The sequence below is a fragment of the Jaculus jaculus genome, chromosome 12 (assembly GCF_020740685.1).
Source record: "Jaculus jaculus isolate mJacJac1 chromosome 12, mJacJac1.mat.Y.cur, whole genome shotgun sequence".
Classification (NCBI taxonomy): Eukaryota; Metazoa; Chordata; class Mammalia; order Rodentia; family Dipodidae; genus Jaculus; species Jaculus jaculus.
The window spans coordinates 11,866,106-11,880,531 of record NC_059113.1 but is presented as its reverse complement, the minus strand read 5'-3'; the positions used below and the strand labels follow the sequence as shown (position 1 = coordinate 11,880,531).

The window sequence follows — 14,426 nt, the reverse complement described above, 5'->3', positions numbered from 1 at the left end:
AAGTCTGTATGATTAGATTCTGATTAAAAAAAATAGAAACAATCAATCAAAAAAGTAATCTTTGGGCTGAAAAGACAGCTTAGCGGTTAAGGCACTTGCCCGCGAAGCCTAAGGACTCATGTTCGAATCTCCGGGTCCTACGTAAGCCTGACGCAGTGATGCAAGTGCTCAATGTTGTACCTGCGCCACAAAGGGGTGCACATGGCTGTAGTTAGTTCGCAGTGGCTGAAGGCCCTGGCATGCCCATTCTCATTCTCTCTCAAAAAAAAAACAAGAAAAAGAAAAGAAAAAAAAAAAAAAAGCTTTTAAGCAAGGTGTAATGCCACACAACTTTAATCCCAGCACTTGGAAGGCAGAGGTTAAGAGGTAGGTGGATTGCCGTGAGTTCAAGGCCACCCTGAGACTACATAGTGAAGACTCTTAAGCCTATGAGACTCCCAAGTCTCAGGAGGTAGGATGCTACCACCACCCCACCTTCCCGTCTGTCCCTTTGCAGTATCCTCCCTGCCACTGCCCCAAAACCAAACTTCATACTTTTACTCAACCAGTTCTAGATCATTTTCTCTTTATCTCCCAGCTAATTTCCTATGCAGACCCTCAGCTCCAGCCAAACTGCCCGGTTGCTGACCTCCCAAAACATGCCCCACATTTTCCTGCCTTTCTTCAGATGTTGTTTCCCTTTTAGCATGTCCCCGTTTCTACACCTGGCCTCCTGTGAAATCACGCAGACCTCCCACCCTGCGTCTGAGCAAGGAAGGGGAACCTGGCGCTGGAGGCTCTACAAACTGCAAGAGGCTAGAGAGCAGGCCTGCCCCCACAGATGCCACGTGGGAATCATCGCCACCCTGAACTTGGGTGGGGGAAACTTCCTGAGTGCAGCATACTCCAGTTCCTTAGCCTAACATTTTTTGGTTTTGTTTTTCTGAACCAGGTCTCACTTGTAGCCTAGGCTGGCCTCAAACTCATGGTAATCCTCCTGTCTCAGCCTTTCTCGGGTGATGGGATTACAGACATGAACCACGCCTGACCTTATTTTCAAAACTGTACTTCTTTCGCTCTTTTGGGATATATTGAAGACTGAATTTTTGCCTTTAATGAAAACAGGGTCTTACTATACAAGGACCCTAGGCTGGCCTTGAACTCAAAATCCTCCTGCCTCAGCTTTCCAATTCTGAGTGCTGAGATTACAAGTTGGTGCCACTACACCTGCAGCCTTCATATCCTAAGTATAAGAGGGAAAGAATGTTCCAAGAACCCCATGAAAGAACTATGTTTTTATGGATTAATCCCTACAATTAAATTTCAGGCTCCCCGAGAGCTCCCTCGAGTCTATCGTTTAATTAACTAAAGGACCACTACAGGGCCTGTGTACTGAAGCGAAGAAATGAGTGTTCAGAGTGACTGCTTAGGACCTCCAGGCACACGTGAGGACGCTGGCTTCAAGCCCCACCCGCCCCTCGCCCCCAGGGCTTCAGCTGATCACTCCTTCAGTACCCCCCCCCCCCCCCCCCCCCCCCCCGCTGCTCCAGGCCCAGCACAGTGAGGGAGGCAAAGACAGACGAGGCTGTTGCCGAACCATGACACACGCATAAGTAATGACGTCTGCGACCAGGCCGTCACATGTGTCAGGAGGTCAGACTAAGTGAGGACTTGTGAGATCAGGGGAGCAGAGCTGGGGAGAGGGCCGGAGGGCCTTCAGAGGAGAGAGCAAGCCTGCTAGACAAGAGCATGTGGAAGACAGTGGAAACTTTGAAAACAGGGAGCTGGGAGTACAGTGTGGTGGTTCACCCCTGTAATCCCAGCACAGGGGAGGCTGAGGCAGGAGGACTGCTGTGAATTAACTTCTAAGACAGTCTGGGCTACAGAATAAAACTCTATTTAACAAAACAGAATATAACAAAGAGAGAGAGAGAATGTGAGCGCAAGAGGCTGGGGATGTGGCTCAGTGGGTAGAGTGCCTGCTCAGCATGCCCAGAGCTCTGAGTTTGATCCCCACTACTGCACATACTAGCTGTGGTGGCACACACATGTAATTTTTTTAAATTTTATTTTAGGAAGAGAGAGAGAAAACTGGCATGGCAGGGCTGCAGAAACTGCAGTCAAACTCCAGATGCTTGTACCACCTAGTGGGCATGTACAACCTTGTGCTTGCCTCACCTGTGTGCATCTGGCTTATGTGGGATCTGGAAAGTCAAACATGAGTCCTTAGGCTTTGCAGGCAAACGCCTGAACTGCTAAGTCATCTCTCCAGCCCCCCACCTGTAATCCTAGCACTTGGAAGGTAGAGGCAGAAAATTTAGAAGAGAACCGGGCATGGTGGTGCCTGCCTTTAATCCCAGCATTCCTGGGAAGCAGAGGTAGGAGGATTATCATTGTTTCAAGGCCACCCTGAGACTACATACTGAATTCCAGGTCAGCCTGGGCTAGAGTGAGACCCCACTTGGGCGGGGGGTGGGGGAGGCAAGAAAGAAAAGAAAATTTAGGTGGGTGTGGAGAGAATGAACAGAGATAGGGGACAAGTGTCCTTGTTGGAGGGAGATAGATGTTTCTGCTTTGTGGGCTTTGGAAGTGGGGGAGGCTGGGTAAGAAGGGGGTCACAAGGGCTGGACTGATAGCTTAGTGGTTAAGCGCTTGCATGTGAAGCCTAATGACCCTGGTTTGAGGCTCGATTTCCCAGGACCCACGTTAGCCAGATGCACAAGGAGGTGCACACGCGTCTGGAGTTCGTTTGCAGTGGCTGGAGGCCCTAGTGCGCCCATTCTCTCCCTCTCTCTCTCTCTCTGCCTTTTTCTTTCTCTGTCACTCTCAAATAAATAAATTAAAATAAACAAAAATAAAAATAAAGAAGGTGGACACAAGGCTTGCTGAGAGTTTGTTACTGATGGACCTGAGCAGAACTGTGTGTGCACTGAGAGATGTGGGCGCAATGGGTATAAGGCACTGAAGGGGACAGCAAACACGACATTCAGACAAATCCTGGGAGGCCTGCAGAGCCCAACTCCAGGGCCTGGGAGATGAAGCAGTTGTGTGCAAGGGGCTGAGATGTGCATAAGGCCCAGAGCACACCACCACACAGGAGGAAAGCCCTCAGAAGAGCTGGTAAGAAGCAGGGTAGCTGAGAAGGGGTGGTTCTTCATAAGCTCAAACACTTGGCTTAGGGCAAGGCTGAGGGTCTAAGGCAAGATTTCTGGCTTGGCGACTGGAATGTCCCTGGCACCCAAGGGACATAGTTGAATAGCGTGCTGTGATGTAAAATCAGCTTGTGCTGCCTACGAAGTGAACGGACTTCCTCCTCACTTCCTGCCCGGGCTCTGATGGCATCGAGAGGGTAGGACAGATAAGGGAGAGACCAGTATTGTAGACTATCTTAGCCAGGGTCTGGCAATCCTGCATCGCTCAGGATTTGAGGCTCGCCTGTCTGTGGCCTCCCTCCAGCTTGTCACTTCTCCCTGGGTGGGTTCATCTTGCACACCCACCCCCATAACAAGGAGCTTTCATCAGTTAGTACCTTGGACCCACCCAGGCTTACACCTGTTGCAGGGAGCCTTCAAGCACAGGAAATAGAGGGGGCTCCTGAAGCCTCATGTTGGGCTGAGGTCCACTGCAAGCCATCCACCTACTACAGAGGTGTGGGTATTAGTAATGCCTCTCTGAAGTTGTGTCATCAGAGACCTGTGCCTTTGGCTTTTCCATTTAATTATTTATTTCGTTGGTTTTTTTGGGGGGGGCGGGGGTTGGGTCTCACTCTAGCCCAGGCTGACCTGGATCTTACTCTGTAGTCTCCGGTTGACTGTGATCCCACTATCTCTGCCTCCCAAGTGCTGGAATTAAAGGCATGAACTACCACACCCTGCAAGGTTTCACTATGTTCCCTAGGCTGACCTTGAACTAACTTTCTGTTTTTTGTTTTGTTTTGTTTTTTGTTTTTAGAAAGAGAAAGAGAGAATGGGCGAGCCAGGGCCTCTAGCCACTGCAAACAAACTCCAGACACACGTGCCACCTTGTGCTGACGTGGGTCCTGGGGATTCGAAACAGGGTCCTTTGGCTTTGTAGGCAAGCACCTTAACCACTAAGCCATCTCTCCAGCCCTGGCCTTGAACTTTCAATCCTCCTGCCTCAGCCCCAAGTGGGCTTGGATTACAGGTGTATGCCAGCAACCCCTGGCTCTGGCTTCTTCCTTTTAGCATCTTCAACATCAAACTGGTCCAGAAGAGCCCAGGATGTGAAGAGCTTGCCTGGAGTTGGGAGCCTGTCTACTGCGCAGCGCTGTGATGAGGGGCAGAGGTCCTGACCAAAGGCCGCAGGGGATGAAGGCACTGCCTGCGATGGCCCTGGCCTCCTTCCCAAGCTGTCTTCCTTCACTCACCCTTCCGTCCAAGCCTCACCTCAGAAAGCAAGAAAGGGAACAGTGAGGGCTTTCTGGAGCCAGCCCCCAGAGGGTTGTCGGTGCTGGGGAGGTCAAAGAGGGAGGGAGGGGCCGGAGAAAGGCCGAGAAGAAAGCCGAGGCCAGACAAAGGGCCCCCGTGCACCTTTGAAGCTGTCTCTAACCCAAGAGGGAGGGTAGGGGTGGGCCGAGGCCCGGCTTGGGGGAGGCAGTCTAGAGTCTTAAAGAATGTCTCAAATTCCTGCGGAAATCAGAGGGATCAGAGGCCCCCTCCCCAACACACCTCCTTCCCAGCCTCCTCCTCCTCCCAGCCCCCCCCCCGCAAAGTCCAATCCTCCACACCTGGGGGGCCCTAACTCTTTGTCCTCAAGTAATTGCTGGGTGTTGCCCCAGTTTTAAAGTCCCATTGAACTCGCCAGTTATCAGCTGCAACCCCAGACCACCCGCCCTACACACACCCCAGAAAAGTACCCCAAAGCTTCCTGCGGTCTTCACCAGGATTAAGGTTCTTTGTGATGGGGGGGGGGCGACAGAAAAAAGCAACGTGGTGAAAAGCAATTATGATTAGCTGGAGGGAGGATGTCCTTCAGCAAGCCGGACCTCCCTCTTGGCTGCTGCGGGGCTCCAACTTTTAAATGGCCCAGGGGGGGTCAGTCAGGCTCCGCTCCAGCCCCCGGCGTTGGCTTTGCCAGCCCACTGCCCACCTCTCCTTGTGACTGAACCAAGCCCCTCGCCCCGCAACTTCTGTTCTCTGCTTTTTAGGCCATTCTTGGAAGTGGAGGGGGGTGGGGAAGGGATAGCTTTCATCCTGTTTCATCTCTCTCCAAAATTTTCTGCAAAGGGGAAACTGAGGTTGGGGTGCAGGCAGGAGGGTAGGGCTCCATCAGCAGAAGAGAGAGCGAGCGAGCTGCTGGGGGGGGGGGTGCATTTACAAAGCCTCCCTTCCCCACGCTTTGACCAGACTAAAAAGCAAGTGCGCAGAAAGGAAAGGCAGTTATTAGGGCCTCTGAGTTCCAGCCCTGCCCTCCCCCCCAACCCGCCCCCGGGCACACCTGGAGACTTCTGGGAAAGCCCACCCACCCGAGAAGCCCGGGGGGGGGGGGGGGGCAGGGCGCCTGCCCCTCCGCCCCGAGACCCGCCTGTCGCCGCCACCGCCTCTAATTGAGGCTTGTCCTCAGGTGTGGCCCCCGCCCTCGTCCCCCAGCGGGGACCTGGCAGAACAAGGGGACACACCACATTCTCGCCCCCCACCCGCTTCCGCTCGTCTCAGCCCTCCTTCCCTCCCTCTCCCGGCTCTCCTCACCGGGGAAAAAAAAAAAGCAAAAAAAAAAAGCAATGGAGCTCCCCGCGAGGTGGCTTTCAGGCCTCCGCCGGCCGGTGCAGCCTTGCGCCGGCGCCTCGGGCCCGGGCCTGCGGCACGTCCGCCCGGGCCCGGGCCGCGCCTAGGGGCTGGGTTTCTCTTCTCCCCCAACAGGTAGCCGGGACGAGCCCTAAGAGCTCGGACGCCGGACCCTGCGGCCGCAGGGAGGGAGGAAGGGAAGGAGGAGTCGCGGGTCCCCGGGGCCCGGACGCGCCCTGGGTCCCCCCCCCACCACCCCTTCCCCCGGCTTCTCGCCGCCTCCCGACGGCGCGCGGTCCCCGCCGCTGCACCTGCCGACCCCGGAGCGCCCATCCCCTCCCCCGGCCCAGCCAGCGCCGGGCATCTGTGCCCGCTTGTACCAGCCACCTGCTTTCCAGCGGAGTTCTGTCGTCTGATTGCCCACCCCGCTTCAGATGACCCGTTTGCAGGAAAATGGTTTTATTCTGGGGCCGGGTGCTGGAGGAGCAGGCCGGGGGGGGGGGGTAGTGGAGCGGCGGGGAGGGGGCAATGTGAAGAATGGTCTGCCTCTATTACCCCTTGAAGCAACCCCCCCCAAAAAAATGCCCCTTCCTACTGTCTGCTCAGGAGTTTGGGGACTGGGTACAGACTGGGGGAAATTCTGGGAGCAAGATTTGTGGACGGCCAGCAACAGGTGTCGCTAATGCCTGCAATCTGCGGTCTGTCCACTAGTGTCAGGCGGTCGCTGGGAGGCTGGGGTTTGAGGTCAAGGGAGGCGCTCCCTAGCTCCTCTCCAGGGATCTTGCCCTTGGCCTCAAACTGGCTCCAGTGTGCAGTGCCCACCCTGGGGTGGAGAAGAAGTTCTGTCCCTTCCCAGCTGGGACTCAGGGTCCTTTTTTTGGAGAGGGGGGGGCGGTGCTCTGGATGGAGCCCACCTTGCACCCCAGCCCCATCTCTGGATCCGTTAGGGGAAGGGATGGGGAGCGGGGAGGCAGCTTCCCGGCGAGCCTGACTACGTAGGGGGCTGGGGCCGCCGGTTGCGCTTGGTCCTGCGCGTGGGGGCCGAGCCCACGAACTCGAACTGCTTCTGCCTGTCCGCGTGGTTGGGGAAGGGGAGCTGGCCCTGGTAGAGGCGCTTGATGAAGTGTGCCTCGCGCTGGTTCTGGCGGCTGCGGGAGGCCTGGCGGGGCCGGCCCTGCCGCGTGAAGGCCATGAACCAGCCCTCGTGCCGCGCGTTGCGGAAGGCCGTGTAGTTGTTCTCCAGCACGATCTCGGTGAACACGCAGTCCTTGCTCTTCCCGCTTGGCTGCAGGAGAAAAAGAGGGGAACGTGTCCACCCAGCCCGGCTGGCTCATCTGCATTTGGGCCTGTTTTTTTTTTTTTTTTTTTTTTTTTTTGGTAGGACAGAGGAGGGAACAAGGGAAAAACTTTTGCTGAGCTAGCTGGGTGGCTTTGTTGGTGAGACAACACGGTGCGAAATCTGCACAGGCTACACCTCCTTGCGAGTCATCGCTTGCGTCCTATGAGGAAGCCTCAAGGAAGCACCGAGCCTCAGTTTCCCCAGACACAGGGTAAAGATCAGGGTAATAGGCAGTTCGGCACAAACCGAGTTGAGGGGGCTAAGGGGGTACTTGGCACATGAGAATTCTGTACAATCTGAGGGCTGTTTGCCAGGTGTAGGGAAGGCGGCCAAGTCCGATGAAGAGAAACAGGCATCAGACACAGCACCAACTGCACTGTGCACACCTTCCAGACGGCGGGACGTCCGAGGTTGCCTGGTGAGCAGGACTGCCTGCTCAAAGCAAATGCACTGGCCTTCCCCAGTGGCGCCAGCCCCCGCCCCTCCCAAAGCGAGGGTTAGCCAGTGGATGTGCTTAGACCTTGCTGGTTGGAGCCCATGGACCTCGCGCGGAACTGGGGAGAACTTCCACCTCATAAGCCTGCCCCCCACTTTCAACGCTCGCACAGGGGCTGTCACACCACGCACATCATGCAGGTGCTGAAATTCTTCCTGATTGCTTTTGGAGAAATGATCCTCCACCAGAGAGATGGGGCGAATGGCCCAGCAAATAGGTCCTCTTTTATGAAGTCTTGTCAAGGGCCCAGGCTTCCCTAAACCCTGCTGGACTGGGTCAGCAGCGGGAGTGCGGGGGGGGGGGTGTTGCTAGAGCCCTGCCCGCTCCCACTCCAGTGGGGTGGACACCGCTGTGTCCTGCACCTCACCTTCCCGACGAGCTTCCCCTTCTTGCTCATGCAGATGTACTTCTCGCTCTCCGCCCCCTTGATGCGCACGCGGCTGCCGAACGTATCCGTCTCCACTATGAGCTTTGCTGTCATGAGGGGGTTGGGGGAGAGAACCCTGTCTATCAGGGCTGCTGGCCCAAGGGTGCTGCCAACCAGTCGCCCCTCGGCTTGTGTGTGTGTGTGTGTGTGTGTGTGTGTGCGGGGGGGGGGCTCCACTGTGGGCTCACCCACTGCTCCTCAAAGTCCTGACCTAGATGCTGGCGTGGTCCAGGAGGCCAGGCCGGGTAGGGTATGGGTGGCCTTGGGGACAAGGGCCGGGTCTTACCGAACTTGTTGCCGTCCTCAGCGGTGGCGGAGATGCGACGCCCGGTGACCTGCACGTGCTTGCCGCTGGTCCGGCTGTAGAGCTGGTATTCGCGGATCTGCCGCCTGCTCAGCTGGTCGGTCACGGCGCCCTGGTCCCTCACGTACTGGTTAAAATTAGGAGACGGGTGACTCTCCCCCTTTGCGGTTACCAAGGGAGAAACAGTGTCAAATTGCTTCGGGAGACACCGCCACTGAGGACAGGGGTGGGCAGGTGAGCGTAGGAGTGCCCTGCACAGGAGAGGGTGAAGGCCGACTGTGGCCATAACCATGACACCCACGCTCGGTGTCCCCCCCCCCAGAAAAGGGGGAGTTGTGCCTGCCCAGGCCTGGGGAAGGCAGGGAGTGCTACGGCACAGATGTGTAGTCCTAACTCAGGTTGCCTGAAGGAATCTTCTAGGTCGTGGTGTTCAGTTTCCGTGTTCGACAGAACGGGTGCACTGACACACATCTCACGAGACAGAACCTCTTTCCCTTCTTCTGGGGTCCTGGCTGCATTTGTTAGGAATATTAGATTCCTTACTTTTTTTTTTTTCAAGGTAGGGTCTCACTCCATCCCAGGTTGACCTGGAACTCACCCTGTAGCCTCCGGCTGGCCTCTGACTCACACACATCTTTCCTTTCTTAGCCTCCTGAGTGCTGGGATTAAAGGTGTGTGTGCCACAAGGTTATTGAAAGGCCCTGTTCCGAAACATAGCTACCCAGAGCAGATGGTGAAGTGCCCGCCCCCGCAGAGAACTTTGCTTTCTCTTACACCCTATCTTCCCTAGGAGCTCAGCAGAGAGACATGCACCCCTCAGGCAGGGGTGGAGGCAGCAGTAATAGGTGCTAAATGGGGTCCTAAATGGGGTCCTCAAGACCCCCCCACACACACCTGCCTGTGCCATAATGTAACCTGGCGAGTGGCCAGTTTGGGGCATTTTTGCCCTCCTGCTTCTTAGGGTGGGAGAAGCCATTTCCACCTGTACTATGGGCCAGGCTCGTCCAGTAGCACCTCGGTAGCTGCCTGTAGTCTGCCCTCTTGTCTCCTGCAAACTGCTGGGGTGCAGGTTGACAGCTGCTGGGGTAACCACAGCTCAGCATGAAAATGCATCTCATTTTTATGTGTGTTTTCCCTTCACTTGGATCCCACTGGCCTATGCTGGGACAGCCTTTTCCTGCCCCTGCCCCCAAATCCCCATCTATAATTATCCCAGGCCAGATCCTAACCATCTGGGCCCAACTAGATCCAGCAGCATCTGTCATGGACCAGTCTGCTGGAAGTATGGCAAATATCACCTTGGTGGGTGGAGACGCTGGAGGAGCAATTTCAAGGCTCAAGGTTGAACCTGCTCAGGGCTAACCCAGTCCTTCCATGACTGCCCATTCCCAGCACTAGCCTCCTCCCCACCAAAGGCCAGGAGTTGCCAGGGTCCTGGGAGGAGAGGAACATCTTTGGGATCTATCCTGCATCCCACCTTGGAGAAACTTGAGGCCAGCATTTGGGGTGGGGGTCTCGCTGTCTGCCCCTTGTCAGCCTCCCTGCTGGGGGTGGGGTCTTGTCCACCCCAGCCTGAGCCTTCTGGCCCAGGTTCAGGCTGTCCGCCCTTCTTGGCGGGCAGCCCCTTCCTGACAGTCTGTTCCAGGTCAGGGGCAGAGAGTGGCCCCCCTGAAGCTCCCTCTTTTCCTTGTCCCCCTTCAAGCCTTTCACAAAAGCAGCCCACGCCCCCCCACAGCCCACAGCCCACAAGACCCTCTCCCCGCGGGACCTTGCCTGTCCCTTTCATGTTCCCGCTGCAGGGGGGCCTCCCCTTCCACCACCGCAGACAGCTGCTTGTCAGACGGCCCTTCAAGCATGGCTGTGGTTCAGCCTGCTGCCCCCCCTCCCAGGGGGGTTCAGGGGGCACTTCAAGGGGGAAAGGACAGCCTTGCCACCTTCCCAGTCCTGAATGGGGCCTCAGCCAGGCCATAAACGCCCAGGCCAGCAGCACCATTGTGCTAATTTCCCTTCCAGAACAGGTTGGGCCCACCCCCAGCCCCCTCCAGGCCAAGCTGGGGGCTTTCTTCTTGCTCTCGATGGATGTGTGAAGCAAAAGGCCTGGAACGGGGCTAGAGTAAAGGGGGGCAGGAAAAGGAGGGGTGTTGTCTCTCTCCCACCCCCCCACTGCTTCAAAGGCAGCCCCTTCCCTCTCCAGAGAAAAGGCATTTACCTTAAAAAAAAAAAAAAAAAAGTCCCCAGTGGATGGAAGAGATGCAGTGCTCCAGCCTGGGAAAGCCAGGCGATCTCTCCCCAGAGCGGTTCTGGACCAGTGCATTTTAATAGCTGCACTTTTTATGGAGAATCACAAAAAAGGGACCGAGCCTCAGGGGTGGGAGTTGGGGGGGGGGTGGAGGGCAGATCGGGATGGGGGGAACGTGTAGAGGTAAACCCTGAATCCTGTCCCAAACAAACCTTTGGGTTTGATCTGGATGCCCTATAGCTAAGGAGTCACCTCACCTGGCTTGGCAACATCCTTGCCGCCTGTACTCAGATGCCACGCTGAGAGGAGGCCCATGAACGGACCAGACAAGTGTTTGTGCTCGAAAACCCGTCCCCCCAGGCACCTGCACACATAAACCTCACCTGGGTTCTCACCTCCACCAGCTGCCAACTTCACAGCTCAACGGCTCAAGGCTGAAGTGCCCATGCCCTTAGCCTTCCAGGAGCCCCATGCACAGAGATGGAGAGAGCAGAGGCCCGTGGGAAGTGGGGAGGGTTGGTAGAGGAGGGCCTGGGATGGGAACCGTGGCCGGCCGGGTCCTGAATCTTTTTCTCCAACCGGCCCTCTAGGCTGACCCCTTCCAATCCTCAGCACCTGCTGCACCTAGCTGGGGGGGGGGGGGGGCTGCCTAGCAATGCTTCCAGTCCTCTGAGGTGGGGTGAGAAAGATGGGGTAACCCAGGCACAGGAGCCTACCTGCGTTTGACAGCAGAGAATCAATAGATGCAAGCACCTGTGTGGGGAGATAAGACAGACCTAGGTGTGGGCGCCCCCGGGGCTCACCCGACCTTTACATCCTCCCCCCGCCCCCCGCACACACACCGGCTGCCCTGCGGGGAGGAATGGGGGTCCTGGACAGGTAGATCTGGAAAAGAACTCCTGTTACAGTCAGCGCACTTACAGAGTGAGGTTGGGCAGCAGGCGGACGGCTCCCATCGCTGGAGAGACTTCTTGAGGCCGTTGCCCCCACTGCCCCCAAAGTCAGGAGCAGATGTGGGCAGCCCCCAGGGGTAGAGTCCTAGAGAAGCCAAGGTCCCTCGAAGCCACAGGTTTTCGGGGATGGGGGGGGGAGGAGGAGAGAAAGGGGAGGAGAGCCGAGCTGGAGGAGGGGAAGAGGGCGTAATTGGGAGACAGAGGTGAGAGGTGTCCACCTTCCCGGCCAGTGAGGCTGCGAAGCCGGCGCTGGTGGGGGCTGGCGGGCTCGCGCCCTTGGGCTGCCAGCTTGGGGCTGGGGAGGGGGGGGTCCCCGGGAGCAGGGAATGTCGCTGCGGGAGCCTCGCCCGCTCCGGACCCTCGGGCCTGGGTGCCGTGCGGGGCGCGGGACAGTCACGGAGAGGGAGGGCTCCTCGCCTTCGCTGTCCCAGGGGTCCGTGGCTCCCACCCTCAGGTTTGGTGTGCCAGCCCCATTTTCTGAAGGATGAGCCACGGGTCCCCCAGTTGGGACCGGGGTCGAGCTGGGGCTAGGGTCATGGGTTCTGGCTCGGGGGTGGGAATTCTCAGAAGCAGCCTTAAAAGGAGGCGCCTCCCTCCTGGGGGCAGGGGTGGGCTTGGCTTGAGCGGCCGCTGGCTCGGCCTCCGGGCAATCACCTCTTGCCACCAAGAAAGGAGGGGTTAAGGCTGCCTTGACGGACTGTAAATAGTGGGTGCAACAGCTTGGGGGCTAGAGGTGAGGAGTCAGGTGAGCTGGGCCTTTGGAAGGACCCGAACGGTCATTAAAGCTGTCCCCCTGGGGAGAGGGGGCGTAATGGAGACTTAGAGAAGGGACAGAGGATGCTGGCAAGTCACTTTTCTCGGGACCCTGCAGTCTCCTCTGAGAAATGGGACGATCATAATATTCTGATGTTAGGGACCAAATAAGATCATAGCAATGTGCTGGGCCTCATTCTTGGCCTGAGACCCCAAGCCTCTTTCACGTGCTTCTCAGGCCCCCCTCCACCTGTGTCCCCCAACAGCCGCCGGGGATGAGGTGCCCACCACGGCACCCCTGGATCTCCAATCCCACAGGATAGGCCCCAGACACAAGGGCAGGTAATTTGCTCATGGCAAGCTAGCTGGTGAGTGGAGGAGCCAGGTTGGCAGAGTTCAGTCTCTTTGGGTTCCCTGTAATTGTGGCCACTCTCTACAGGGTCCCAACTCCCAAGGGCTTTATTGTAAAAGCCTAGGAGCCTTCTTGCCTTTTAAAAAGTGTCAGCTGAAGGCCCAGCGTGGTGGCGCATGCCTTCAGTCCAAGCATTCGGGAGGCAGAGGGAGGAGTATTGCCGGGAGTTCGAGGCCACCCTGAGACTTTATAGTGAATTCTAGGTCAGCCTGAGCTAGCATGAGATCCTTCCTCGAAAAAAAAAAAAAAAAAAGTGACAACTGAGGTCCTGGAAGCTGGAAACCAGTTCCTTCCCTACAGAGAAGGGGACGAAGACTTGGAAGGAGAGTTTGGAGGAGTCTCAGCATGGAGTTCGTAAGGGGCGGATGTGGGTTTATTTACCCTTTTAAATAGCTGACTGAGAGGGCAAAACTCTCACCTCCAGGTTCTTTTTCACCTTCCTGAGCTCCATCAATCCACAAAGTGGTCTGCCACCCTGCTACCTACACAAATAAGGCAGCAGACACCCCACGGGTCCTGCCCATCTCCAGCAGCAGGCTTTGGAGCTTGGAGCTCCGCCCCCTGTGGACTCTTGAGCGCAACCACAGGGAAGTGTTTCCAGGAGCGCTCAGGGATGTGCGTGTTCACTGGCCGAGTTCAGGCTTGCGGAATCAAATTCGAAGGACCTCACGCATCTAGCTGGGGCTGGGCCAAGGCGCTAAGGAAGCAATGCCCAATGCAGTAATTAGTGCTTGCTGCTCTTTCACCCCACCCCCCCCCCGCCTGCCCCACCTCTCCGCCTCTGCTGGGCACCCTGGTCATTTCCATCTTCCACATTTCTTCTTCCTTTTATTAGAATATTAATTTTTAAATTAATTAATTAATTAATTTGAGAGATAGCAAAAGAGGAAGGGGGAGGGAGAGAATGGGCACGCCAGGGCCTCTAGCCAGTGCAAATGAACTCAAGACGCATGCACCACCTTGTGCATCTGGCTTACATGGGTACTGGGGAATCGAACCTGGGTCCTTAGCTTAGCTTCACTCAGGCAAGTGTCTTAACCAGTACAGCATCTCTCCAGCCCTGAACATTATTTTTTCATATACATATGTAATGTCTTTTGATCGTATTCACACTCTCTTATCCCCCTTCCACTCTACCCATTGAGTTAAATCAGGGTTGCTTACGTGAGCATGGGTGGGTGGTTATTTACTGGAGCATGGCTAACATATTAGTGGTCACATCACTGAAGAACATGACTCCTCCTCCCCCAGGAAACATGAGCTGCCAATGGCTCCTTGGGGAGAAGAGAGGGCCATGAGCGCCTTCCGTCTGTGTCCATCTTCTTCCTTCTTGCCACCATTCCCCTTCCATGGAAGCTTCTATCTGCCTCTCCAGCAGGCTCAGCTCTGGCTTCCTTTTCTGGGAAACCTTGGATGTCACACTCACATAACCACCAGCTCCGAAGCAGGGTATCCGCAATCCCAGGAGTCAGGTGGGCTCACAGGTAGGAGGACACAGAGGAATGGAGGTAGAGGTGTCTGCTGGAGGTGGAAGGCAGGTATTGGGGGGCACCTGTGCTGTTGGGGACAGTGGGAGTTACTCAAGTCCTCTGAGCACTGGGTTCCTGTCATTGGGTATAGAGCCTATTTTCACTGGCCAGACCTCAGTCCAGCCTAGGTCTCCATGGCAACAGATGGCAGCAATCAAGATCAGCCTTGGGGCTCAGCCAGGGGGTTGTGGCACACAGCAGGTTAGCCCACTTTGCGTGTGAGATCTGTTTGGCTCCTTGCCCCGTGGCAT

The 14,426-nt window shown here is 56.5% G+C and overlaps 1 protein-coding gene across 2 annotated transcripts; it reads right to left on the bottom strand.

The window, feature by feature from the left end:
* Positions 1-6,276: 6,276 nt before the first annotated feature.
* On the bottom strand, positions 6,277-11,536 carry Fgf17 (fibroblast growth factor 17). 2 transcript variants are annotated; one of them, XM_004669682.2, is made up of 5 exons: positions 11,450-11,536; positions 11,245-11,281; positions 8,272-8,416; positions 7,926-8,032; positions 6,277-7,008 (listed from the first exon to the last, which is right to left on the bottom strand). In XM_004669682.2, the coding sequence occupies exons 1-5, from the start codon at positions 11,482-11,484 to the stop codon at positions 6,715-6,717; spliced, it is 618 nt and encodes a 205-aa protein (XP_004669739.1). In that variant the 5' UTR covers positions 11,485-11,536; the 3' UTR covers positions 6,277-6,714. The 2 variants fall into 2 exon arrangements, with proteins under 2 accessions (XP_004669739.1, XP_004669738.1); XM_004669681.2 differs by having other exon boundaries at positions 8,272-8,449; positions 11,450-11,484.
* Positions 11,537-14,426: the final 2,890 nt, after the last annotated feature.